The sequence below is a fragment of the Oculina patagonica genome, chromosome 12 (genome assembly GCF_052425735.1).
Source record: "Oculina patagonica isolate OP01 chromosome 12, crgOcupat, whole genome shotgun sequence".
Classification (NCBI taxonomy): domain Eukaryota; kingdom Metazoa; phylum Cnidaria; class Anthozoa; order Scleractinia; family Oculinidae; genus Oculina; species Oculina patagonica.
Window position 1 is genome coordinate 8,538,806 of NC_135769.1, and position 26,720 is coordinate 8,565,525.

A 26,720-nucleotide genomic window follows, 5' to 3' on the forward strand; every position below is an offset into this window, starting at 1 on the left:
AAGTATTTCACACAAATTTACCGAGCACAGTATGGAGACGCCATGTTGGAGCCCAACTGCTTGGGCTCCTACATGTCAGCCGGAAATCAACAAAAACAACTGGCATTCGCTTCTGCTACAAAAAGCGGTCAGATCACCATCATGAACAAGTAAACATTCAGATGAACACTTTTCGCAAAACCTCAACTGTCCAGATTGTTAAAAATAACAGGATGAGGCATTTTTTTCAAGCATACGTGACAGCCTTCTGGCGACCATCTTGATGTCGTGTGGCGTGAAACTCCGAAATTCAAAATGCTCTATCTTAAAGACGGCGGATGCTATCGAGCTAAAAACCTTCAACAGGATATGTATTAGGGACTTCTAATAGCCAGTGAAGAATAAAAACTCAGGGGCCTTGCGATTGTGGATTTTAGAATTTTGATGACGTCACGAGAAAACCAAGAATACTTCTGCCTCCTCGCCTTAAAACTAATTGATTTATTTTCGTATAAACACAGGCTTACCATCCTATGTTTGTGAGGACACGGCATGTCCATTTGAATATTCAAATTTCTTCACTAATTGCTATTGTAAATATTTAAGCTTTCTAAAATCGGCTTTTACGACTCGTATTTGTAATAAAATAAAGTAGAAACATTTTCGAATTGTTTCGGTTTGTTTTTATGCCGTTTTCTTGGCGATTTGTAGCGCGCGAGAGCCGTTTTGGGAGTTTAAGTTTTTGACTCGTGTACTGAATACAAATATTTACACAAGGCGTGCAACTTGGACATCGAAGAATCCGGTACCACCTCTGGAATGTAGCCGAAAAATCAAATTTCCTCGACTCGCTTTCATCGGAGATCCCGGTCCTCGAAAGAACAGTCTTTGAACTATAGTCTGGCCTAATTTGAGTGCGATCGGTGCGCCCCGTTGCTCTTTTGAACTAGCTGGAATATCAAATTAGGACGTAAATTTGCCGATTTACAATGATCTGTACCACCTACTTGAACAATTTATGCAATTTTCGCTGAAATTGGTCAAAATTATTACATATCCCCTCTCCTTGAAAGACAACGTGTTTCACTGCAAACGTCGTCTGGGGTACCCCAAAGAAATACTGCTCGGAAATCACGACGGCGAAGCCGAAGACAGTTCGAACTGAAAAATTTATGTGTACTCGCTATAACGTGAATTTTGTTGAGTAAACTATCGAGTTTGAGTGTAATTTTTTTATATATATAATTAAAAAACAAGAAGTCGAGGTGCAAATTACATTTCCAGTTCACGTTGTCTTCTGCTTCGCCGTCGTGATTTCTGAGCAGTATTTCTTTGGGGTACCCCAGACGACGTTTGCAGTGAAACACGTTCTGCTTTCTGGGGAGAGCATAGGTAGTAATTTTGACCAATTTCAGCAAATATTGCATAAATTGTCCAAGTAGGTGGTACAGATCATTGTAAATCGGCAAATTTACGACCTAATTTGATATTCCAGCTAGTTCAAAAGATCAACGGGGCGCACCGATCGCACTTAAATTAGGCCAGACTATAGTTCAAAGACTGTTCTTTCGAGGACCGGGATCTCCGATGAAAGCGATTCGAGGAAATTTGATTTTTCGGCTACATTCCAGAGGCGGTACCGGATTATTCGATGTCCAAGTTGCACGCCTTGTGTAAATATTTGTATTCAGTACACGAGTCAAAAATTTAAACTCCCAAAACAGCTCTCGCGCGCTACAAATCGCCAAGAAAACGGCATAAGAACAAACCTAAACAATTCGAAAATTTTTCTACTTTATTTTATTACAAATACGAGTCGTAAAAGCCGATTTTAGAAAGCTTAAATATATACAATAGCAATTAGTGAAGAAATTTAAATATTCATATGGGCATGCCGTGTCCTCACAAACATAAGATGGTAAGCCTGTGGTATAAACTAGACTTTCTTGAAGTCGTTCGCTTCTCGTTTCCGGTTTTGCGCTTCGCACTCTGATCGTGTGAGCTCAGTACTTCAGGTGCAACAGTTCGGAACCAATATTTGCCCTGTCATAAAATATGTCATAAGCATATATCGAACTGCTTTTTTAAAACCATCCAGTTGAAGTGGCATTTTTCGTGAAATTTCAGTCGATGTCTCAACGTGGAGGAGTTTCGCTTTAATTTAAAATTAAAATTGAAGCTAATTATTTCTTAGAAAACAAACGTGTGTTCTATTGGAAACAACACTGAACGGTGACCTTTAATCAGGGATTTTTCCCTTTCTATGACGTATTCCACTCCACGAGTCAGTTTCCTTTTATAAATCTATACCCGGAAGAGGACAAAAACATATCAAATGCAGAAAATTGAGAAATTGTCTCAGGCGATTTAGTTATATACATTTGCGTGAAATACTGCAGAGAATATTAAGCAAGACATCACCTGCGTGTTGCAACAGTGAACGACATCCACGGTTGAGTAGTTCCTCTTTTCTGCGAAGAGGTGTGAGGGATATCACAGATCTGTGACATCTGTGAAACAAATCTCGCCTTCGCAAAATATTTTGAGAAAAGATTGAAAGAAATGAATCAGAATGGTGTACTAATTTTTGTTTAGCACTATCGCAAAAGATGTTGTCGTCAGAAACATAAACAGTGCAAAAAAAATTATGTATGAAAGAACGAAGAGGTTGAAGTTATTGTGAACAATACATTTAGTTGTTAAACTACTTCCGAACTTTCCTGGTAAAGAAATGTTTTCCTATATAAAGGAAATAAGCGAAGTTTGGATTTAAAAAGGCAATTCGGGAAATCACGGTTTGAGTCATTCTATTTTCCACGCCTTTATCAACAGTCCTTCTCACAAAACTGAAGACTGTTTAGTCACGTCACGAGCAAATCATCAGATATGAATAGAAAAATCAAAAGCTTTGTTTTTTCGCTAAGCTTTAAATGACAACAAAGAGAAAGATGCCACGCGATTAAAGTTCAATCACCCTTGAATGGGATTTTTCCCTTTCCATGACGTGTTCACGAGACAAGGAAATTTGGGTTAGTTTATGCAAAATATTTGGAAATTGACTTAGGTGATTTAATTATAAAAATTTGCATGAGATTCTGCAGGGAACGAAGCAAGGCAGATGTAACAGTGAACAACATTCATGGTACTTCTTTTCTTCGAAGAGGTGTGGAGTACCATAGATTTGTCATGTGAGCAAGAAACTTATCTTGGCGTGGCCGAATAGTATGAGAAAAGATTAGGTAGAAGAATAACCAGAAAGGTCTACGCGCTAATAGAATTAACAGGGAAATTTTCAAAGCAATATACTAATCACAAACGAAGTTGGCATTACTAAGATTAAGTGTACAAGATAGCGAAGAGGTTGAAGTTATTGTGAACAATTATTATAAAATTTACTTTGGAATCTTCTGTGAAATTTTTCACTTCTAGTCGAGGACTTTGGAACTTCTAAAACAATTGTTAAGGTACTCTAATAGATTACCGCACAATTCGGGGAATAGGCCATATTCGTATTCTCGATAATGGACTGGAACTAGCTTGCAATGGAGGCTCATGCGGGGGAATATCATTAAAAACAGCTTCATGTCATTTGCATTTGAAAAGATTACCCGCATTAGCTTCCATTGCAAGCTAGTTCCAGTCCAATACCGAGAATACGAATAAGGCCTATTACGGTTTGGTTATTTCAGCCTCCACGCCTGTGGCAACAGTCTCGAGTTGTTCAGCGTTTTCCTTATAATAAAACAAGTCTGTGCAGTCAAGTCACAAGCTCATCATCAGAGACGAGTAGACAAATCGAAAGCTTTGTGCGGTAGTCATAAGTTTATCACAGGTAGGTCTTGCATAGCCTTGTGGTGAGCTATAAAAGTCCGCTATCAACAGGTTTTTCTTTAGTCTGTAGAAAACGCCGAGCTGCAAGTTACTTTCGCTGTCTTCAAGCGAGCCTTAAAAGGAACTTATTGAGGTTCGTTCTCTTTCTCTTTATAGTCATCACTTTTGTCTGAGCCTTCCCTTTTGCTTTTAATCTCAGTTGAAACAAATGTACTGCGGTTGGTTAAAAGAGAGGTTCTACATCTTTTAAAATGCTTCTTTGTATTAGTGGTATCTAATCCTCCAAGCCATTAAAAATTACAATTTCTGTATCGAGGTTGCTTAAGAAAACATATTTGGCAAGATGTATAAACCTGTTTGAAGAAGTCGTATTACATGTCCAAATATTGAAAAACATAAAGCAATGTATGATACAGTTGGTAATTTGTGGTCACACTATTTATGGCCAGACAGTATTAGAAAAAGTTTAACAATGTCATTCTACCGTTGTAGAACCGAAGAACAACCATGGATGTCAAATTTAGTATGTGCTTGTTGCTGATTGCTCTTGGGGTAACGGCGCAAGCTGCTGTGATGGATGGATTCGGTAACCCAATAAATGACTACCGCGGCAAAAATTGCCTAGGTAAGAATTACATGTTGTAAAGGGGAGTTAAGCGGTTGGAGAAGAAAGAGACAAAATGATTTTAGTAAGTGTGGAAGATCTTTGAGACAACCCTAAAGATTCACTGGAGGCGCGCCCGGAGTCACTCGTCCGAGTGAAAACAGAATCTACCGACAAAATAATTGTTGTACATTTCATCAGCGGGAGACTCATTTGGTTGCAATGAAGCAATGGTTTTGGCCTTTAGATCCATAGGAGTAATTTATTTGCAAACATTGAATTTCATAGCGAGTATTTGGCAAAACTTAATAAAATGGACTTAACTCGGCCGTGACACAGTCCCTTTAATGATAAGTGACAAGAGACTTTATTGAAGAACAACAACTTGGTAAAACGAACAAAATTTCTACGATTGTAAACGTAGAGCCATAGTGAGACGCAAAGAGTTGATTTTGAGATTTTAAGTACCATATCTAGAAGACGGACTGGTCATGCTACAATGTTACTATAACTCAACGTAAAGTTACAGGACTCAAAATGATATTCAGAGACGTTTTATTTAATTATAAAGTGTATATGACACAGTTTTTTTTTATTTGCCTGATCGAATGTACGTGGAATGCTGATGGGAACATCGAAAAAAGAAATTCGAAATCTCTTTTTTTCACCGCGTTTTCGCGCTCTAAAATCGTGAAATTTCACTTCCGGTTGGGTCCAAAACCGCGCACATTGGGGAGCTGGGTCTATTCTGCTTTTGACGTCATGACCGATCTAGACCCAGCTCCCCACTGTGCGCCGTGACGTCAAACAAGAATGCGCTCAGTGATACACTCAATAACCAAACAAACCGAGCATGGAATTTTAAAGCTGCGACGGCATAGATTTAAAATCGCGAAAATCACAACAACACGTGCACTACTTCTAAATTCGTTTTGAGCCTAATACGTCAAGATTAAAAACCACCTTTTCATTTTACTTACCTGCATATTTGCTGATATGATATATGATGGCTTTATTTTCACACGCTGTTTCCTTCGGCTTTTCTATTTTCGATGTTCGCATCAGCATACCACGTAGATTTTATCAGGCAAATAAAAAAATCTATCATATACACTTAAACGATTATAGTGAAAAAATGTATTTGAGGCTGTTAATTGAAAAGGATAATTCCCTTCAAATTGTGCTTTTTTCCATTGAAATCCAACTTTTGGAGCAAAAGCAATGTGAAACAAGCAAAAATTGGCGATAAAGCAGCCTGATAACAGCCTGATCACAGCCTGATAAAATTCTGGCGTCGTCGTCACAGGCAAATTAGAATAGATCCGTTTGCTGTCTTACGCATCCAATCACCATTTTGCCCATTTTGGTTTTGCCAGCCGAAATCATGATACTCAAAACTTAAAAAAGTATCTAGCTTCATGAGCGGTCAAGATGAAGCGAATCTCGTGCTCTGATTGGCTACCCGAGCGGTCAAGATGGAGCCATCTTGACCGCTCGGGATCGCCCGTTGTGTTCCCGCAAGCGAAAAAACTTATCCGATGCTACTTGATGATGCTTTTCGTCGTAAATTTTCGCTATGAAATTAATTTTTCGAAACAACACAAGAAATTCCGTCTGTTTCTAGCGAAAGGAAGTCCGATAAAAAAGAAATAGGGTTTGAAGCGAATGATAGCAAACAAATAACGGTAAACAAAAAAAGTTAACGAGTTTCGTGAAGTACACGTGATACATTGCTAAAGGTTCCTTTACTCTCAAGAATTTGTAGCCACAAGTAAGTGTCTTTAGAGTCCACACAGCGGGGTGGAAGAGAAATTATGGGAACTGACTTCTTTATATTAGCCTGTGTACATCCGTTCCGCTCCGCTCGAAAAAATCGCGGAGGGGAAGTTCCAAAAAGAAAGCCCAAAATTGCAACCATGTATTATCCTCTGTTAATTTCCTGCACTGCAGTACACAATGAGGAGAAAAACATACTTACATCATACTTGGGAATTTATGTAACTTTATTCCACGAAAACATGAAAACAATCAAAGAGAATGGAAAACAAAGAAAGGTTGGTAGCCAATAAGGGCGCGGGAAATGCACATTACGCGACTTCTACATAGGCATTAGATGGGAAAAAGGAAACGTGCAGAGAGAAATCAAACAAACAGCAACGCGAACAACAACAGAAAAGGAATGGAAGAAAGAAAGAAATAATAACCACACAGCACATAGCGCTACTGGACATTTTCATTTTATTTTACTTTAAATTCAAGCAACGATATATTCTTTACTGAGTACATTTTCCCCATATTGAGAATGTGGTTAGCCTGTATTTCAGACATCCCTCTGTGCTCGCCTACTTGCCAGAAGGGACGTCTGAACACATCTGGCTCTAATGCCGTCCGGTGACGTCACTACCCGAAAATCGGGTAGTGATTTTGATTGGTTGTTTTAAAAATTATTTACATAATTTGCATAATTATGTGACATTATGACTGAATTTTACCGCGCGAGGATTGTAATTTGAAAACGTTGGGAAAGAGTTCACCTTCCCAGAAATGAATTTATAAGACATTTACCTTGAGTTTATTAGTTTACCTACGGACGAAGAATAGTAATGGAAATCGGTAGGTTTTAAGTTGGCGGCATTCGTCGCTTCGACATGCAGTGTTTTGCCAAATTTATACGTATTCTTGTTTTGTCAACAATTAATCCGCTCGACGCTTATGTCCTGCAGCCTCGATGAGCCAGTGATTTCTGAACTTAGTGCCAACGGTCAAGTAGGATATTTTTGTATTGAATTCCGTTTCTTGATGCCTCTGTAACGGTCTAAATTGATTCATTTAAGTACTCACGAGTGTGTTTTGTATTTGTCCGCTGCGTAACATATTATATTTTGATCGCTAGATAAAGCAAATCAGTTCAGATTAAATCGGTTCCGTAAAAGAATATAGCCTGCAGTCGATTAAAATCTCATTCATTTGTCTCAAGTTTTCAATAGTTTACTATTAAAACAATTTTATACCCTGTAATCCTTTATTGAAGCTATTTTTCTTTCACAATTTCATGGCTTTGACAGAAGCTTTTCCGCATGAATTAAAACCAAAGTGTAGTGACGTCACCGGACGGCATTAGAGCCAGATGTGTTCAGACGTCCCTTCTGGCAAGTAGGCGAGCACAGAGGGATGTTTGAAATTCAGGCTAGAGTGTAGTATGCTTTCTTTTTGTTTATCGCCTCCTTAAATCTACTTGGTATTTTGTCTTCCCTTCTTTTATTTTATCTGTCCAGATAAATTAATTCCGCATCTGATGAGGCAATTTAAAACAAAAGCGTTAACTTCTCATCTGGCACCATTTACTGGCTTAAAAACATATATTTTGTAGAATAAATTAAATATCTTTATTAATTGCTTATGGCCCGTTTCATTAATTGATCGCTTGACTGATTGACCAAATGACCGCTTGATCCAAAAACTGATTCTGCAATCGATCCATCGCTGGAATGATGGATCGATTGATTAATTTACTGATCAATAGTTAGTTGGTTGGTTAACTGAATGTTTGGAGAGATTGACGGTTGGATGGATGGATAACTAAAGTAATCATTCAATCAATTAATCAATCAATACATATATACATACATAAAAAACTTATTTTAACCACGGCAACTTTGTTTAACCCTATTCAGACCGGGCTTTTTTGGATCTTTTCAGACCGGGGGGGGGGGAGATTCCGCCCCCCCCCCCCTCCGTAACTTCCAGAATATTTAAGCAATCACAATGAAACTTACAGGATATATAGTATGTCCAAAAATCTAACTTTTGGTATACGTCACGTGGGATGATGACGTCACATCGCGTGACAATGACACCATAATGCCAAAACAGCCGCCATCTTGGATCCGCCATCTTGGATTTTGAAATTTTTTCAAAACGTCAGAAAACCGCCCAAAATTACTGGAAAGTACTCAAAATCAATAAAAGTGTGCTTAACTGACCCGTAAAAAGGTGAAAATAATGGCATTAAAGTTATTTTTCATTAATAGAAACACGAAAATTTTAAATTTGGGAAAACATGCCTGTCAAAATGTCGTTGCTACGGTGACGTCAAGTTCCTGACACAGCAACCGATCCTATATACCAAATTATTCCCAGATAAATTTTAGATAAAGTCAGAAAGTTTGGCAGCGTTTGGTTGCATATTGAAAAAGTTACTAGCATTCAAAGTCAGCGCGGGCACTTTCCGCCCCCCCCCCCCCCCGGTCTGGATAGGGTTAAAAATTGCAATTTGATGTTATTTCAATTGATCGAATTTCCGTTTAATGTAATGGAAGGACGGATGAATGGATGCATGTAAGGATCGATGGATTTACGGATGGGTGGATGTAATGCTAAGTTGCTCGGTTAATTGTTAAATTGATTGTTGTGTGTTGTGGCCATGGCTAGATGTTTGAGTAAAAGATGGAAGAAGGAAAATGAGTAAATGAATTTACAAGTTGATGAATAAAGTAATAGTTTGATTCAAGCTGTCAGATGCAAACTTGATTTTTTTTTTACTCACATGTGATATTAGAAGCGACTGGAAATCAGTTTTACCAGCTTCTCCTCGATGTCGTTACCTCCTCTGATCCCATGCTTTTTCACCGGTTCATCTTTTGTGGTAGCTGTACATAGATAAAAGAAAATTACGAAAGAGAAATTTCCTCTCTGCAGTTATAAAACAAGACTGGAAAGAAGAGGAAGAATCTTAAAAAAGGTTTCAAATGTTTTCTATTGGCAGTTTCCAACTTTTTTTATATATTTACCTGGTGCATTACAGTAATCGCTGTTACAGCAACTCAACGAACAATCCGACATAGTGGCGCCATCTTTTGCAAGAGACGCTCTGGCCCGCTCACAAACCGCATTCTGGTCGCAATCGAGTGCCGACCTCGTGCAGTTCTTAATCATAATGTTGAAGGAGGAGCTTTGTTCGGTGTATGTGAAGGTCATAGTCCCGCATCCATCGTCTCCTTCGCCTCTACAATCGACCTGCCCATCATTATTAATGACCTCGTTGTTTTTAGTTATCTTGCGGTAGCACCTGATGCTGTACGCTGGTTGAATAACGGCGAGAAAACCACAAAGAAAATACACAGCCTGAAAGGTAAACAAAGGTGAATTATTTCAAGAATCAGAAATTAAAACATGTCAAGAGAACTTAATAAATCGCATGAGGAGAGAGGAATCAGTAGTTATTGCGGATTTCAGTGATACGCGAACTCTGAATTTCAATCCTCAACCAACGGTTAACGCTTTTCGCTGCCGTTACTCATCTCAGCGGACCTCTCGGGAAACAAAAGTTCACTTCAACCTGGTCAAAAGCTCACGTTTGTCAGTTGTGATTGGTGGATTTGGATCCATTTTGTTTGTTTCCGTTTTTCATGGTTCGTTAGCTGTCGCCATAATTATGATTGACGGCAGCAAAAAAGGGGGCAATCATTAGTTGGATTTTGATTTTCAGAGTTTGCATATAACTGAAGACCGCCATAAGGAGCTGCGAGAAAAATAGAGTTATCATATTTAAAATAAGAAATCAGCACATTTTTTATAAAAAAAGGAATTTTTATATGAATTAGACAAATAACAAACAAAGCCCATAGGCTATTTGTCGAATACTAGTACTAATAAAAGTATTTCTTACCAGGATCAAAGAAACCTTCAGAGCCATTGTACCGCTTTAATCTGTGGAAAATACTGAGAATAAAGCGATTATCGTCATATATAAGCGAAGATGAAAAAAAATCACACTGTTAAGGCTCGTTTTTTAACACTTCAACATGAGATTGTCTTATAGTTTCTTTAATTTCTTTTTTGGTTTCGAATGTTTGACTTAATTGTTCAGCAATGGCACTGTAATTTAGTGTCCATAAAGCCGGTAATTCTTCATGTTCTTAGGCTGGTTATGTCTTGGACGAAAAAGGTAGTCGCTCGCGATCAAGGCCGCCATAAACGATTGACAGTTCAAGAATTAGGTTAAACGGTTTCTGGTCCAGTCTGTACCGGTGGGTGTACATGTAAAAGCAAGCAATCAAAAAGTGCCATTTGATGTTTTCCACAAATGTTGCAACTGGCTCAAATAAAGTTGACCAGTTCTCTGGCTTATTATTCCGCAGTTAAATATCCGTTGCAATCATTTAGAAAACAGTCAGTCGGACACACGTCATGTTGCTATCCCTAATGTCAAAAGTTCAAAAATTTGATTTGCAGCTATATATTTTTTTCCTTAATTACCATAGTTTTCGATTGCCTTTGGACCTTCCAAAGAAACTAATTGTGATGTGATCTAAAAATCTTAAAATATGGTACAACATCTTAACATTGTTTTACCTCGGAGTCGTTTTAGAATGTGACAATACGAGATCAACGTCGGGAATGGATGGAAATGACTAACCTTACACGATAGTATTTATTGAACTCCAACATTGCCATGTCTTGGCAGATGAAACCCTCAAACTATAAAAGCTAAAAGCTTGGCATGCATGACACACCCTTAGGGTTTCCATTAACTATATATTATCTGGTTTCCTTTAACTATATATAAGGCTAGTTTACCCGTTGGCTAGTTTTGGTTTAGGCTAACCTGTGACTCGTCCACTTAAATATTTATACTTCAGAATCTTACATTACTACACCTTAAATGAACGTAATAAAACCATATACAATAGCGACAAAGATGGATAAAAATGCAATACCCTGTAAATAAAAATAATCATTTAATTCCAGCATTGCAATCTCTGACGGATCAGTAGTTTACGTCTTGCTGGGGCAAAAAGCTAAAAGCTTGCGTGGTATACCCTTAGACTACAGTTGTTCCAAATAAAATGCTCTATAACATGTTCATCTGTGAGAGGTTTGTATTTCACACATGCTGTTTGACAGCCCCAGAAAACATGGAATAGAGTTTTAATTTCTTAACCCATTGTATAGATGTATATAGATTTTATCTTAGAGTTTCTTATAAATATTTTATATTATAATATATGTTACTATTATTTTTGTTTTTTTCTTTAGGGGGTCGGCTTTATATGATGATTGGGTTCCTCCCTGCCGACATCCGTTTGCAATATTACTATTATTTTTTTCCTCCTTTTATTGCAATAAAGTTGTTATAAATAAGTGAATGAAATACTCTTCTTCGAACTAAAGCTTCACTACTCTGTATTTGATCCTCGCGGCAAACAACCATGCCTTTTCTACGAAGCCCCGTTTGTGCTTATTTATAAACATTTTATGGAATTTTTATGAAGCCCCGTTTGTGTCAATTTATAGAGATTTTATGAAGTCCCGGGCCAATTTATGGAGATTTTATGGACATTTATGAAGGCCCGTTAGTGCCAATTTATGGACATTTTATAGACATTTTATGAAGCACCGTATGTGTCATTTTACAGAGTTTTTTGGAAGCCTCATCAGTGTCATTTTATATTGTGTGTAGTTCATAAAATTTCTTTCGCGATTTGGGTAGGTGTTTCAAATGTCAGAGTACATGTTGATTAACCGGCTTAGTTTAAAGCTTTCTAAAGAACACGTGCACTGTAAGAGTTTCACTACCACCCTGGATAACTCTTAAAATCAATCTTTTTTGGGGGGGACATCCCACTTACAGGTAAATCAGCACTACGTTCTTAGTTCTTGCAATCCAAGCTATAGCTTCAAGGACGTGAACTAAACGGACTTTCAATTATATGGTCCAACGGCAGTAGTTGGGTCTTAGTGATGTTTTCCCTCTTTATCACCCTCTCTCTCTTTTTTTGCTCTGCATTCAGTACTGGTTTGGAGACTTGAGGATGTGAAAATTTTACAGAGATTTTATGACGTTCTGTTTGATCCAATTCATTTGGTAAATTTACATATATTTTCTTACTTATCTTAAGAACTTATCATTTACAGACATATTATGAGAAAATACACGGTAAAATCTTTGTAAATTTAGATTTACAAACATTTGTGTGAGATTTTTTGAAGTCTGTAAATTTTTAGTCTTTACGTGTAATCCTTGTTGCTAAAATTTACTAACATTTTACTAACTTTCTTTTAAATAAAAGACAGAAAAACCATATAAAATGTCTGTAAAATTATTTTAAAAACATTTTGTCATTAACAGGCAAAACCACCAAGTCTAGTAGGTAGGGCCGATATTGCCTCCCTTTTTTACATTTATCCGGGTAAGTGTTGCCGGTGAACATTTTGAAAACGAAAACATCTTACCCGTTTTCGTGGCAAAAACTCCGTTTTCAAATTTATCCGGATAAGTGTGGACGGGGCCTTAATAAAATGGTCGACTTCTCTGCTAACGTCTCTTGATTTGTGTTGTGCACTGATATCTAAAATGTATTTTGCTTTCGCAGACAAAGACCTTAATTTGGAATTCTAACCTTATTACGCGTTGGTAATTGGGTAAGTTTTTGTTAGGAGTAGATAGGCTCTTTCAAAAAATGCTCTTGAGATTAAACAGCTTAAGGTGGCTCCATAGGGTTTCTTGACCGCGCGAAGAATGGGTACGAAAGGGCGAGCTTGAAATGCCGGCAAATCAAAACAAACATGGCGGCTTCACGCGAGCGTGAAATTTTCGGCGAGAAAACGCGAGACTTGCTTCCTGCCAATGAAGCAACACCCGTGCTTTCCTGTGTTGAGCAGATAAAAGAGTTTACAACACCTTAAAAAGGTGTTTCCAATGTCCGCGGTGCTTCTGGCCGCTTTTGTAAAGTTCTTACGATCGAAAGCAAAAGAGAAAATAAAGAATAGTCTCCGCGATTGTGAGATACTTCGAGTAGAATTTCAGAGATTCTGCTACATAAAGGATTAAGCCATGTCTCTAACTAACCTTTGGGTTAACAGATATTCGCACAAAAACCGACAAAAACGGGGAACGCTCGTCTTTACACATCAACTCGTATGGTTCGAAAGTTCGCGCATGCTCAAATAGCGATCTTGGACAATTTCTATTCTGATGACGTAATTGTTATTCGGGCGAAAATAGAAAATTTCACCTGGTATTTACTAGAGTTTCCTTCGGTGAAATTCCTTAAAATTTGGCATAGATGTTATACCTTTTTAACTGCCCTTTTTACCGTTTTTTTAAAAAAATTTGTAAGCCAGTTTTTTTGCCTAGTCAAAAAAACACAAAATAATCAAAAACTCAAAAACGACCTGGACAACCCCTACTGTTTTTAAATATTACTTCTCATCAGATTCAATCCGTTGGGAGAATGAAGATGTAGCTCAAAAACAAAGGCCGTTATTTTAAAAAAGAATAATGCACAACTTATTTTAGTCCTTGTTTTTAATATTTCGGCAGCTTTTATGTAACTAGTTTAAAAAATAACGCGAAAATGATCTCTTGATGGGTACATCACTTGTGCGCGCGCCGTAATATCTCAAAACCCTATGGAGCCACCTTAATGGAAGAAAACTCGAAAACTCCATTAGTTTAGATTTGGCACTTAAATTCATCAATGAGTTTTGCTGGTACCGTTAGCGCGGTAACAATAAGCGAGAAAAGATTTCATCGAAAAACTACAATTTGGTCAACTCAACCAGGGCAACTACCAACCAACAGTTTGGTTAAAACAGGCATAATTTTTGCGATTTTATGCAAAGCACATTACCGACATATTCTTTGATAAGACAAGATTAGGATATTATCTTCTTGTTAAAGAAAAACTAGGTGATCAATATTCACGGTGATCAGGAATCTCGTGTCAGTGAAACTGCCGTGCTTGGCCAACTCAACTGTTTTCGCTTTCTTATCTCAAAGTTTCTCCGTAATGTCGACCGTAGACCCATGGTGAGCACGCAATTATTTAGTTCGGTGATTTTGTGTACCAGATGCGTTATGCTCCAGTGTCATTATAATTTAACGTAAAGTTACACGGCTCAAAACGATATTCAGAGAAATTTTATTAAATGATTATTGTAAAAAATAATTTGTAGTGGAGACTGTCAAATGCCGAGTTAATCTAAAAGAGGGTATCGAACAAAGTTTATATGACTGCATATGATTTTGCGCTAATCTTAAAAAGATAGTCACCGTCATCTGCGGTCTCTGCGAATGTCTCCAGATTGGTGTTGTGCACTGAGATGAAAAAAATGTCTTTTGTTTGGACAGCATTAAGCTCCAATTTAGAATTCTAATCTTAATAAGCGTTAGCAACTTGGAAGATTGTGTAAGGTGTGGATTGGCTCTTAAATTAACCCGTTTAATGGAGGAATATTCGAAAAATCCATTAGTCTTACTTATTGCGTAAATGATAAGCGACAAGATTTCATTGGACAACTACAACTTGGTAAAACGAGCAAAATATTTCCGATTTTATGCAAACACGCTAATATATTTGTTGTTTAGACAAGGTTTTGATGACATTATCTTTCTTGTTAAAAAATATCGAGGTGATCAATATTCAAGGTGATCAGGAATTTCGTACCAGTGAAACAGCCTAGCTTGACCAACTCAACTGCTTTCGCTTTCTTACGTTTCTCCGTAACTTTATTTTGTCAACCGTAAAGCAGAGATTTGCTTTCGAGATTTTTTACCTAGATGATGAACTGGTTTTGGTCAAATGTTACTAGAATTCAACGTAAAGTTACACCTAACCAAATGATATTTACGTAAGTTTTACAAAACGATTATTGTGAAAATAAAATGTATTGGAGGTTGTTAAGCACCGTGTTAACCTAAAAGAGGGTATCAAACATAATTTATGTAATAATATTTTGTGCTAACCTTTAATGAGATGGTCGACTTCTTTGCTTATGTCTGGTGAAAGGAGGTGTGCGTTGATATGAAAAATGTCCTTTGCTTTCACAGTAACAAGCCTTAATTTGGAATTCTAATCTTATACTGTGTAAGGAGTGGATTGGCTCTTTTAAACAATGCACTTGAGATTAAATAGTTTAATGGAAAAATACTCGAAAAATCCATTAGTCTGACATTTTTAGGAATCTTTAGTGAATTTTGCTGGTACTGTTAGGACAGTGTGTTAACGGGACCGTGTCACGGAGCTTAGCCAAATTGAGGCATGGGGAAATGACCACCAAATTTAGTGAAATAAAAAAAATAACCTCTTGAAACAGTGAAAGAACATTTCAATAACAGAGCAAATACAAAAGAAGGTACGGATGGCAAAAGTGACGAAGACTGAAACGGATTGCGACAGGGGTTTTTGAAGCATTGTTGGGCTGAACAGTTTTCAAAGTTAATCTGTTTTGCTTGTAACTTTATATTATAACGCCGGTGAGACACATTTGGTTACAGTGAAGCAATGGTTTTGGCATTTAGATCCATGGGAGTAATTTCTTTACAAATATTGAATTTCATAGCGAGTATTTGGCAAAACTTAATACAATGAACTTAACTCAGCCGTGACACAGTCCCTTTAATGAAAAGCGACAAGAGACTTTATTGAAGAACAACAACTTGGTAAAACGAACAAAATTTCTACGATTGTAAACGAAGAGCCATAGTGAGACGCAAAAAGTTGATTTTGAGATTTTAAGTACAATATCTAGAAGACGGACTGGCAATGCTACAATGTTACTACCTTATTCTTACTAATTTTCGCGAGTACTTATTTTCGCGATTTCAAAATGATCGCGAAATTTAGTACGCGCGAAGAAAACATTGCGCGAAATTTAAACACGCGAAAATTAATACCATAATTATATATCGAAAGAACAAAATTTTTAAAAATATCTTTCCGTCTTGTTTTTGACTAGAACCCCTCTTCGGATTGCTGTTTTGTCCTTGTAAATCGGCCAAAACCTCCTTAGTACAGTCACCAACGTTTCCGTTTGCAAGCTCCTTGTAGTTACATTGGGCCAGACATTGATATATTCCCAGTTGTTCCTGGTCTTTTGTCTGACGACTGCTTTATAAAACACTGACAAAATCGCAAAATTTAATGCACTTTTTCTGTAATTTTTCTTGCAATCGCGAAAATAAATACTCCCGAAATTCGGCTTTCGGACTTTCGCGAAAATAAGCACGCGCGAAAATTAGTAAGAATAAGGTATAACTCAACGTCAAGTTACAGGACTCAAAATGATATTCAGAGACGTTTTATATAACGATTATAGTGAAAAAATGTATTTGAGGCTGTTAAGTGCCGTGTTAACAGAAATAAGGCATCGAACATACTCTATATAATAAAATTTTGTTCCAACCTTAAAACGATGGTCGACTTCTCTGCTTATGTCTCCTGATTGGTGTTGTGTGCTGATATGAAAAATACCCTTTTGCTTTCACAGTATACAGCCTTAATTTGGAATTCTGATTTAATTCTGTGTGAGGAGTTGATAGGCTCTTTTGAACAATTCTCTTGAGATTAGACGGTTGAATGGAACAATACCCGAAAAGTCTATTAGTCTGACAATTTCAGAGTTCATTACTGAGTTTTGCTGGTACCGTTAATGCGTTCACGATGAGCCACAAAAGACTCCAATGAACAAGTCTAATTTGGTAAAACGAGCAAAATATTTGCGATTTTATACAAACACGCTAACATATTTGCTGTTTAAACAAGTTTTTGATGACATTATCTTTCTTGTTAAAGAATAAGTATACGAGGTGATCAATATTCAAGGTGATCAGGAATTTCGTACCAGTGAAACAGCCTGGCTCGACCAACTCAACTGCTTTCGCTTTCTTAAGTTTCTCCGTAACTTTATTTTGTCAACCGTAAAGCAGAGATTTGCTTTCGAGATTTTGAGTACCATGCATATCTAGATAATAGAATGGTTTTGCTCCAATGTTACTATAATTCCACGTAAAGTTACACCTAACCAAATGATATTTAGAGAAGTTTTACAAAACTATTATTGTGAAAACAAAATGTATTGGATTCTTTTAAGTGCCGTGTTAACCTAAAAGAGGGTATCAAACATAATTTATGTAATAATATTTTGTGCTAACCTTGTATAAGATGGTCGACTTCTTTGCTTATGTCTGGTGAATGGAGGTGTGCGTTGATATGAAAAATGTTCTTTGCTTTCACAGTAACAAGCTTTAATTTGGAATTCTAATCTTCTACTGTGTAAGGAGTGGATTGGCTCTTTTAAACAATGCACTCTAGATTAAACAGTTTAATGGAAAAATACTCGAAAAATCCATTAGTCTGACATTTTTAGGAATCGTTAGTGAATTTTGCTGGTACTGTTAGGACAGTGTGTTAAAGGAACCGTGTCACAGAGCTTAGCCAAATTGAGGCATGGGAAATGACCATCAAATTTTGTGAAATAAAAAAATAACCTCTTAAAACAGTAAAAGAACATTTCAATAACACAGCAAATACAAAAGAAGGTACGGATGGCAAAAATGACGAAGACTGAAACGGATTGCGATAGGGGTTTTTGAAGCATTGTTGGGCTGAACAGTTTTCAAAGTTAATCTGTTTTGCTTGTAACTTTATATTATAACGCCGGGAAGACACATTTGGTTGCAATGAAGCAATGGTTTTGGCATTTAGATCCATAGGAGTAACTTCTTTGCAAACATTGAATTTCATAGCGAGTATTTGGCAAAACTTAATAAAATAAACTTAACTCAGCCGTGACACAGTCCCTTAAATGATAAGCGACAATAGACTTTATTGAAGAACAACAACTTGGTAAAACGAACAAAATTTCTACGATTGTAAACGTAGAGCCATAGTGAGACGCAAAGAGTTGATTTTGAGATTTTAAATACAATATGTAGAAGACGGACTGGCAATGCTACAATGTTACTACCTTATTCTTACTAATTTTCGCGAGCACTTATTTTCGCGATTTCAAAATGATCGCGAAATTTAGTACGAGCGAAGAAAACATTGCGCGAAATTTAAACACGCGAAAATTAATACCATATTATATATCAAAAGAACAAAAATTTTAAAAATATATCTTTCCGTCTTGTTTTTGACTAGAACCCCTCTTCGGATTGCTGTTTTGTCGTTGTAAATCGGCCAAAACCTCCTTAGTATAGTCACCAACGTTTCCGTTTGCAAGCTCCTTGTAGTTACATTGGGCCAGACATTGATATATTCCCAGTTGTTCCTGGTCTTTTGTCTGACGACTGCTTTATAAAACACTGACAAAATCGCAAAATTTAATGCACTTTTTCTGTAATTTTTCTTGCAATCGCGAAAATAAATACTCGCGAAATTCGGCTTTCGGACTTTCGCGAAAATAAGCACGCGCGAAAATTAGTAAGAATAAGGTATAACTCAACGTCAAGTTACAGGACTCAAAATGATATTCAGAGACTTTTTATATAACGATTATAGTGAAAAAATGTATTTGAGGCTGTTAAGTGCCGTGTTAACAGAAATAAGGCATCAAACATACTCTATATAATAAAATTTTGTTCCAACCTTAATACGATGGTCGACTTCTCTGCTTATGTCTCCTGATTGGTGTTGTGTGCTGATATGAAAAATACCCTTTTGCTTTCACAGTATACAGCCTTAATTTGGAATTCTGATTTAATTCTGTGTGAGGAGTTGATAGGCTCTTTTGAACAATTCTCTTGAGATTAGACGGTTGAATGGAACAATACCCGAAAAGTCTATTAGTCTGACAATTTCAGAGTTCATTACTGAGTTTTGCTGGTACCGTTAATGCGTTCACGATGAGCCACAAAAGACTCCAATGAACAAGTCTAATTTGGTAAAACGAGCAAAATATTTGCGATTTTATACAAACACGCTAACATATTTGCTGTTTAAACAAGTTTTTGATGACATTATCTTTCTTGTTAAAGAATAAGTATACGAGGTGATCAATATTTAAGGTGATCAGGAATTTCGTACCAGTGAAACAGCCTGGCTCGACCAACTCAACTGCTTTCGCTTTCTTAAGTTTCTCCGTAACTTTATTTTGTCAACCGTAAAGCAGAGATTTGCTTTCGAGATTTTGAGTACCATGCATATCTAGATAATAGACTGGTTTTGCTCCAATGTTACTATAATTCCACGTAAAGTTACACCTAACCAAATGATATTTAGAGAAGTTTTACAAAACTATTATTGTGAAAACAAAATGTATTGGATTCTTTTAAGTGCCGTGTTAACCTAAAAGAGGGTATCAAACATAATTTATGTAATAATATTTTGTGCTAACCTTGTATAAGATGGTCGACTTCTTTGCTTATGTCTGGTGAATGGAGGTGTGCGTTGATATGAAAAATGCTCTTTGCTTTCACAGTAACAAGCTTTAATTTGGAATTCTAATCTTCTACTGTGTAAGGAGTGGATTGGCTCTTTTAAACAATGCACTCTAGATTAAACAGTTTAATGGAAAAATACTCGAAAAATCCATTAGTCTGACATTTTTAGGAATCGTTAGTGAATTTTGCTGGTACTGTTAGGACAGTGTGTTAAAGGAACCGTGTCACAGAGCTTAGCCAAATTGAGGCATGGGAAATGACCATCAAATTTAGTGAAATAAAAAAATAACCTCCTAAAACAGTAAAAGAACATTTCAATAACACAGCAAATACAAAAGAAGGTACGGATGGCAAAAGTGACGAAGACTGAAATGGATTGCAATAGGGGCTTTTGAAGCATTGTTGTGCTGAACAGTTTTCAAAGTTAATCTGTTTTGCTTGTAACTTTATATAATAACGCCCGGTGAAAAAATTCTAATTTTCTGTTTGCCGTTTGTCCAAACTATGGTAAGGCATGTGTTAATATAAGTAACATTTGGTTCACTCTATTTAAGCTGCCATGGACGTAACACTTTTCTAACAAATGAAAACTTCTTGCAGAGGTGAGATGTGACTGGCCCCGTGGTTTGTGCACGTACATAAAAGACAACTGTCCACCTGGATTGTTCCCTTGTGGAAACTATTACTGCCCAGTTGCTATCAACAGATGCTGTTGCCGCTAAGAATCGGACTTGTAGTAAACCAGGATTACATTTTAAGAGTAGTAGCAGCACAGTGGTACTGTTCCTCAGACTGGTAATTCAAATGACTCATCATATCCATGTCATGTAAGTCCTAGCAAGTGCCTTGAGTAATAACTGTGCAATATTAATGTATATTTTTTTTGCATTTTCGTAGGTATGGAAGGCAGTTGCTGATGGTCCGCTGAACACTACAGGAGTTGGAATAAAGCAACGAAGAAATCATCGTCAATGATTGTGTACCCTCCAGTGCTATTAATCCGAATTATTTTTCTACTATGTGCAGTAAACGTATTGAAATAAAAGCTATTTCAATAAAACCTTAGTTGTTATTTTTTTTGTCTTTTCCCTTAATTATGTATAATCTATGCTGACAATAGAGGCCAAGAGAAGAAACGGAGAGAGAGAGAGACGAACGAAAAGCAATGGACAAAATTTAATAAAGAGACAATTCTCAATATGGACAAAGACAATCGTTATTACCCACAAACTGAAATGAAACAAATTAATCACCGTCAACAGCATCATATCCCCATAGTATCCGTTAGTAGCTCTATCGGACTCAAAAAATAGCCGAACATTACTAGCTCGGGCCGAATTTGTGATTGACCTAATTCGGGTCTAGCACGTAATTTTGCAACTTTTCATTGAGGTTTACTGTCATGATTTTCTGTCCTTCTGTACCGGTTTTGACAAATCTAAATATCGAAAGTCAAACTCCTCAAAACATTACCAGTGAAAAACACTTTTGTAGAAGATAAATAAAATCTCGCCTAACTTTTAACCCTAATCGTCTTTGGAAAAACAGACCCCTATATTTACAAGCGTAGCAGAGGAGTTGAGCTCTGGGGTACCCAGAACATCACCAAGTAGTAGTTAGAACTGGATTAGAACCCTTGGCCTCCGAATTTCGAGTCCAGCGCTGTAAGCTAACCGCTTAACCACGCTATCTCAGCTGGAAACAAGAAGAGGATGCCAACGGAAATAAGTAACCGGTTGAGAGGGGAGAAGTCGTGCCAGCTTGGCCATTTGATTTTCACATACTTAAATAACGTGAAATACTTTAGCTTTTGTTTTGGATGTGATTAAAGAGTCAATGTATAAATGGAGGTACTTAGTAGGAGATGTTTCGTAACTGCGTTTGCGGCATTTACCAGCATCTAGCTTTTGATCATTGTAATGTGTGTGGACACTGTGTGGACTGCATGTTTTTCACTTCTCAGGCTCCCGACTCAATCAAGCTGGCTCTATTTTCTTATTTCAGCCTTACGTTTACTTTGCTAGTTTACTCAGGTTCTCAAGTTATGTATGCGATAGCTCTATAGACGAAAGCGAAATTCTTATCATTGACCTGGTATGGTGTGACATCGGAAACAGTCTAAGTTAAGTAGACCATTTATGTGGGTCATGCATGTTCTACAGATTTACTGAACATTTTTTATCCAATGTAATAAATTAGTTTACCCGTACTTACAAAAATAAATCTTATCAATTTAGAATTAGAATTATATATCTGAGACACTAGTTTCACTTCACCTTTCAAAGCTTTAATTTAAACTAAAGATGTTCTTCAATTTGATGCCCTCGCGAAAGGGTATCCCCCCCAAATAGACTCCACGCATGCTGCTTTTTCTTTCAATAAATTCCAGACAATTTATTGCGATATCGTATAACAATTTATTATAATAATAACAAATGATCGTAATAAATTGTCTAATAACAATTCATTACAAACTTAACTCAACGTTAAATTACGTTAAGGTATATCTTGCTTTGTGGAAAGCAATAAGGATAACGATCGACTAAATTCTTCTTCTTCTTTCGCATTCTTCTTTCATTTTGTCATCGCGAGTGTGAAACTTTGTTAAATTCTCTTTTAGAGAATAATTCCTTTGATAATAAATAAAAGGTCAAGAAATTTAATAATTCCAACGAAGAAAACACGATAAATTGTCTTGGGATTTGGATAATATTACTTTGCGTGATATTTCGCCAAATGAAGGAAATGCAAATTAAACGCGGCATTGTGTAGCAATGCGTAGTTCCTGTTTTCTGGGAAGATCGAAGAGGCGTGCGGGTGCCACATATCTGTCATGTGAGGGGAAAATTCCCTCTTCGCAGAAGGATAATTTTAGTATACACGCCTATAGCGATTGTCACGAGCTAGCCACTGTTTCACGTCATTTTAGAACAAGCCTGTGCAGTAAAGTCACAAGCTCATCATCAGAAACGAAGAAGACAAATCAAAAGCGCTGTGCGGTAGTCATGAGTTTATCACAAGCAGGTCTTGCTAAGCCTTATGATGAACTATAAAAGAGTATTCTCTCTAGGTTTTTCTTCAGTCTGAAGGAAACGTCGAGCTGCAGATTGCTTCCGCTGTCTTCAAGTGACACCCTGCTGCCTAGAAGCAACTTTGTGAGGTATAAAACTTTTTTTCCTTTATTAATATTTGGCATCTAAGTTTTTTTAAGAAAAGCATGACTTTTCTCCGTGTTTTCGCTTTTTATTTTTATTTCATAAAATGATCTCAAATGATTCTCGAAGAGAGAACGTTACTCCTTTTTTTCGAATTGCTTATAACCGTCTAAACCTATCTTGAGTGACTTTTTGCGATTTTGCATTACCTGAAAACTGCTTACCTCACCTGACCTTTGGCACGATGTGTAAGCCTGTTTGTGTTGAAGACTGAATCTTTGCCGGAAGTCAATTTTTGGCCTATTTTCTATTTTAATTTCTTCACTATATTATTCTCGAGAACCGTACGCGTAAAGAAAACAAGATCACACTGAGAAACAAGCAGCGATAAATAAAGCATTGTTCAGAAGAAATCATTAGAGTGGTCACAAGTATTGAGTGGAAGTTGGTTGAAAAAAATTTCACCTCTGTTTAACTGTTGCTGTTCTGTTGCAGAACAAAACCATGAATTTTAAGTTGAGTATATGCTTGTTGCTGATTGTTTTGGGGATACTCAAGCTGCTGTGATGGATGGCCATGGTAATCCAATAAATAATTTCCGGGGCAAGGATTGTTCAGGTAAAATTTACAATTTTTAAAAAAACTTGGCGGGGGGGATACGGGGTTGCATACAATAACATAATGATCACGCGTTATGGCCTTTTCTCGAATCCCATAGAATTATTGATCGGGGACACGGAAATTCTCCTTATTTACACACTAGAAACAATACTTATATTTATCTATTATAATTAATATTTAATTACGAGGTTTTGGCTTAAGTATCGTAACTGGTATGTTTCGGATTTATGATAAATTTTTAACTTAGTACACTGCAAAAATCAGGAAAAAAAATGAAGGCTATTTTTAGCTGCCGTAACAATTTTGCTAACCAATAAATAATGTTTGCAGAGGTGAGATGTGACTGGCCTCGCGGTGTGTGCACGTACATTTATGATCCGTGTCCACCAGGAATGAACCCCTTGTGGAAACTATTATTGCCCAGTTGCGACAAACAGATGCTGTTGTCGGTAGGAATTTACCGTTTACAGTTTTGAATTTTCACTATGCATGTCACCAAAGCACTATTTCTAAACAGATAATTGCAGCTAACTAATGTACCCTTTCGACTAAAGTTATCAAAGATACATGAAAATAGCACTACGTTATTTTGAGGAACGTGCAATGCCATTATTTTACGTATCTATCCTAAATTGATGGATCAAACACGACTAGTTATATTTGTTAAATACACGCAAAGAAAGAAAAAGAGAGAGGCAGTCAATAAGAGAACCAGTCAGTCAGTTAACCTAGCAGCCAACCATAGCCATCCAGAAAGCCAGCACTACATGCAAGACTAAAAAAAGACAAACTAATCAATAAACATGTAATTAAGATAGAAAGATGCATGCTTTGGTTAAAAAGGTCTTGCTGACTACTATAATAACTGTGCTAATAGGAGGTGGTCTCAAAGAAAAATAAAATGATTCCAAAATTTCAAAGACAGTTTATAATACTACTATGTGCCTCATTTTACTTATTTTAGATTTCCGGCAGCAAAGTACGTGTATCTTGGATAGTAATTGCACTATTTTCTTTATTTTCTAGTTATTGAAGCCACAATGCAGCTGTTGATGGCCCGCGTAACACCTTAGGCTTCCGAATAATTCAATGAAAACATAATTGTCAAATATTTTCTACCATCAATACAGTGGTTGATGTAATGTTGTAACCCAATTGTTATTTTACAACTTCAGTGTTATTAATAAAAGCTATTTCAACAAAACCTTAGCTGTCAGCGAATCTTTATCCTCAACCCTCCATTTCCTGTTTATAAGTGAGACCAGTTTATAGTTGTATAAAATGAAACTCATACTTTAGAATATTCACCTTACCAATAAAAACAGGGGGGGGGGGGGGGGGCAAGGCGTGACTGGATGCAGGTATCTTCTTCTTCTATACTAAAACATGTAATTTTTCCAAAACTATTTCCGTAATAACTTGGTTATGAAAAAAAAACTACACGAATCTACATTTATAAAAAAAGGGAGCGAATAATCTTATTTTTTAGTAAAATTTTCTCTAAAATACTTCAAATTGAATGATTTTCAATTACTTCAGAGTTATAAAGTATAACTAATCTGCATACTGAAGTGTAAAGGAACACAACACAAGATGGCGGATGTACAGAACACGTTTTATTACTATGAGCATGCGCGCAATGTAGACCGCTGACCTAAGCTTACAACAAATGCTACATCCCCCTTTTTTTTACGAACGTTACAAAGGAATAACAAAAACAAAACGAGACTTAATGACTGAACTGTGACTAAGCAAAATGGTCCTTAACTTGTAAACTCAACAAACAAAGTTAATATAAGTATACTAAGAGTTCACACTGTCTCTAGTACTTAACATAGTCTTTAAATCTCTCAGGCTCACGGATTGTCCTACCAGATCGAGAGGTAGTAGTCGTTGGCGTTACAACCGGTTGCGTTTCAGGATGCTCAGGGGTAGCTGCAACAGAAGTTGACTCTGATCCTGTTTCGGTTAGGTCATCATCAGTTGTGACATCTTGTGTTTGTGACTCTCCAGTCTTTAACAGATGCCGACGATTTCTTCGGTACTCTCCATTCTCCGTTTCCACCTTATAGGATCTAGGTGAAGGAAGAACTTGTGTGACTCTGGCCGGGTTCCACTTTCTGCCTTCCTTTACTCTCACAACCTCACCTTCCTTCAGAGGTGGCAATTCCTTAGCTGTCTTGTCATGGTGCATTTTCTGCTTTCTTTGCCTTTCCTTAAGTTTTGGGAGCACTTTTTCAGGGTCATACAGTTGGGGTTTCAACATATCCTCAGTTACAGGGATGGGGGTTCTCAGACGTCTACCCATAAGCATCTGAGCTGGCGACAAATTTACACCTTCCAAAGGCGTATTTCTGTATGAAAGAAGGGCTTTGTATGGGTCATCAGCCTTCTCCAGCATAGCTTTGAGGGTTTGGACCGTTTTCTCTGACTGACCATTAGACTGGGGGTAGCCAGGAATAGATGTGACATGCTGAAAACACCAATCTTGTGAAAACTGCTTAAACTCCTCAGAACTGTAACATGGACCGTTGTCAGACATGACGACTGATGGGACACCATACCCTGCAAATTGAGACTTTAAGGCTGTAATGACTGAAGTGCTGGTCATAGAGTTAAGCAAGGTCAGTTCTGGCCACTTGGAGTAATAATCAATGGTCACAAGGTAGTTCCTACCGTTTTTGTACAGAAGGTCTGTGCCAACCTTAGCCCAAGGCGGTGGCGGAATCTCGTGTGACTTTAGCGGTTCAGACTGCTGACTTGGCCGATTCTCTAGACACACTGGACACTTCTTGATCTTCTCAGTTATTTCTGCAGCCATGCCTGGCCAGAACAAGACATCACGTGCTTTCATTAGTGTTTTGTTAATACCCAAGTGTCCATCGTGTAATTTCTCTAGCATCTCTCCCCTTAGACGTTTGGGTGTGAAGATCTTCTGGCCCTTCAATACCAACCCATGGTATACAGTGAGCTCATCCCTGTAATTCCAGAACCCCTTCAGCTTTTCTGGCACCTGACCTCTCGACTCTGGCCAACCGGACAAAATTACTTCTTGCAGCTCAGGAAGGATTTCATCTTTTTTAGTTTCTTCAACCAACCTGACCAACTGTGGGTCTGAGATCATGTGTTCCACTAAGTTTACATCTAACTGTTCAGCATTCGTCAGCTGTTCCTCCAGATGAGCTCTGGACAGGGCATCTGCTAAATGTAGACTTACACCACGCTTGTAGACCAGGTTAATTTCTGGGTAGTGTTGGAGTTGAACGAGCATCCTTTGCAGGCGCAATGGTGATGCATGTAAGGGCTTTTTGATGATTGACTCTAAAGGCTTGTGATCCGTTTCAATGGTGACCGTACGACC

At 37.3% G+C, this 26,720-nt stretch overlaps 2 protein-coding genes across 7 annotated transcripts; one reads left to right on the plus strand and one right to left on the minus strand.

The window, feature by feature from the left end:
• The first annotated feature begins 3,774 nt into the window (after nt 1-3,774).
• LOC144633333 (small cysteine-rich protein 1-like) lies at nt 3,775-24,563 on the plus strand. Its single transcript, XM_078492224.1, has 4 exons — nt 3,775-3,811; nt 4,303-4,435; nt 23,690-23,808; nt 24,386-24,563. Exons 2-4 carry the CDS (start codon nt 4,318-4,320, stop codon nt 24,410-24,412), a joined length of 264 nt encoding a protein of 87 aa, XP_078348350.1. The 5' UTR covers nt 3,775-3,811; nt 4,303-4,317; the 3' UTR covers nt 24,413-24,563.
• Nucleotides 6,639-18,826, minus strand: LOC144633319 (uncharacterized). Of its 6 annotated transcripts, none has more exons than XM_078492197.1 (5): nt 18,790-18,826; nt 10,083-10,135; nt 9,205-9,538; nt 8,961-9,063; nt 6,639-7,706 (listed from the first exon to the last, which is right to left on the minus strand). In XM_078492197.1, the coding sequence occupies exons 2-4, from the start codon at nt 10,107-10,109 to the stop codon at nt 8,969-8,971; spliced, it is 456 nt and encodes a 151-aa protein (XP_078348323.1). In that variant the 5' UTR covers nt 10,110-10,135; nt 18,790-18,826; the 3' UTR covers nt 6,639-7,706; nt 8,961-8,968. The 6 variants fall into 6 exon arrangements, with proteins under 6 accessions (XP_078348323.1, XP_078348327.1, XP_078348321.1 ...); XM_078492201.1 differs by having other exon boundaries at nt 10,083-10,123; nt 18,790-18,817; XM_078492195.1 differs by lacking the exon at nt 18,790-18,826 and adding an exon at nt 17,352-17,396.
• Nucleotides 24,564-26,720: the final 2,157 nt, after the last annotated feature.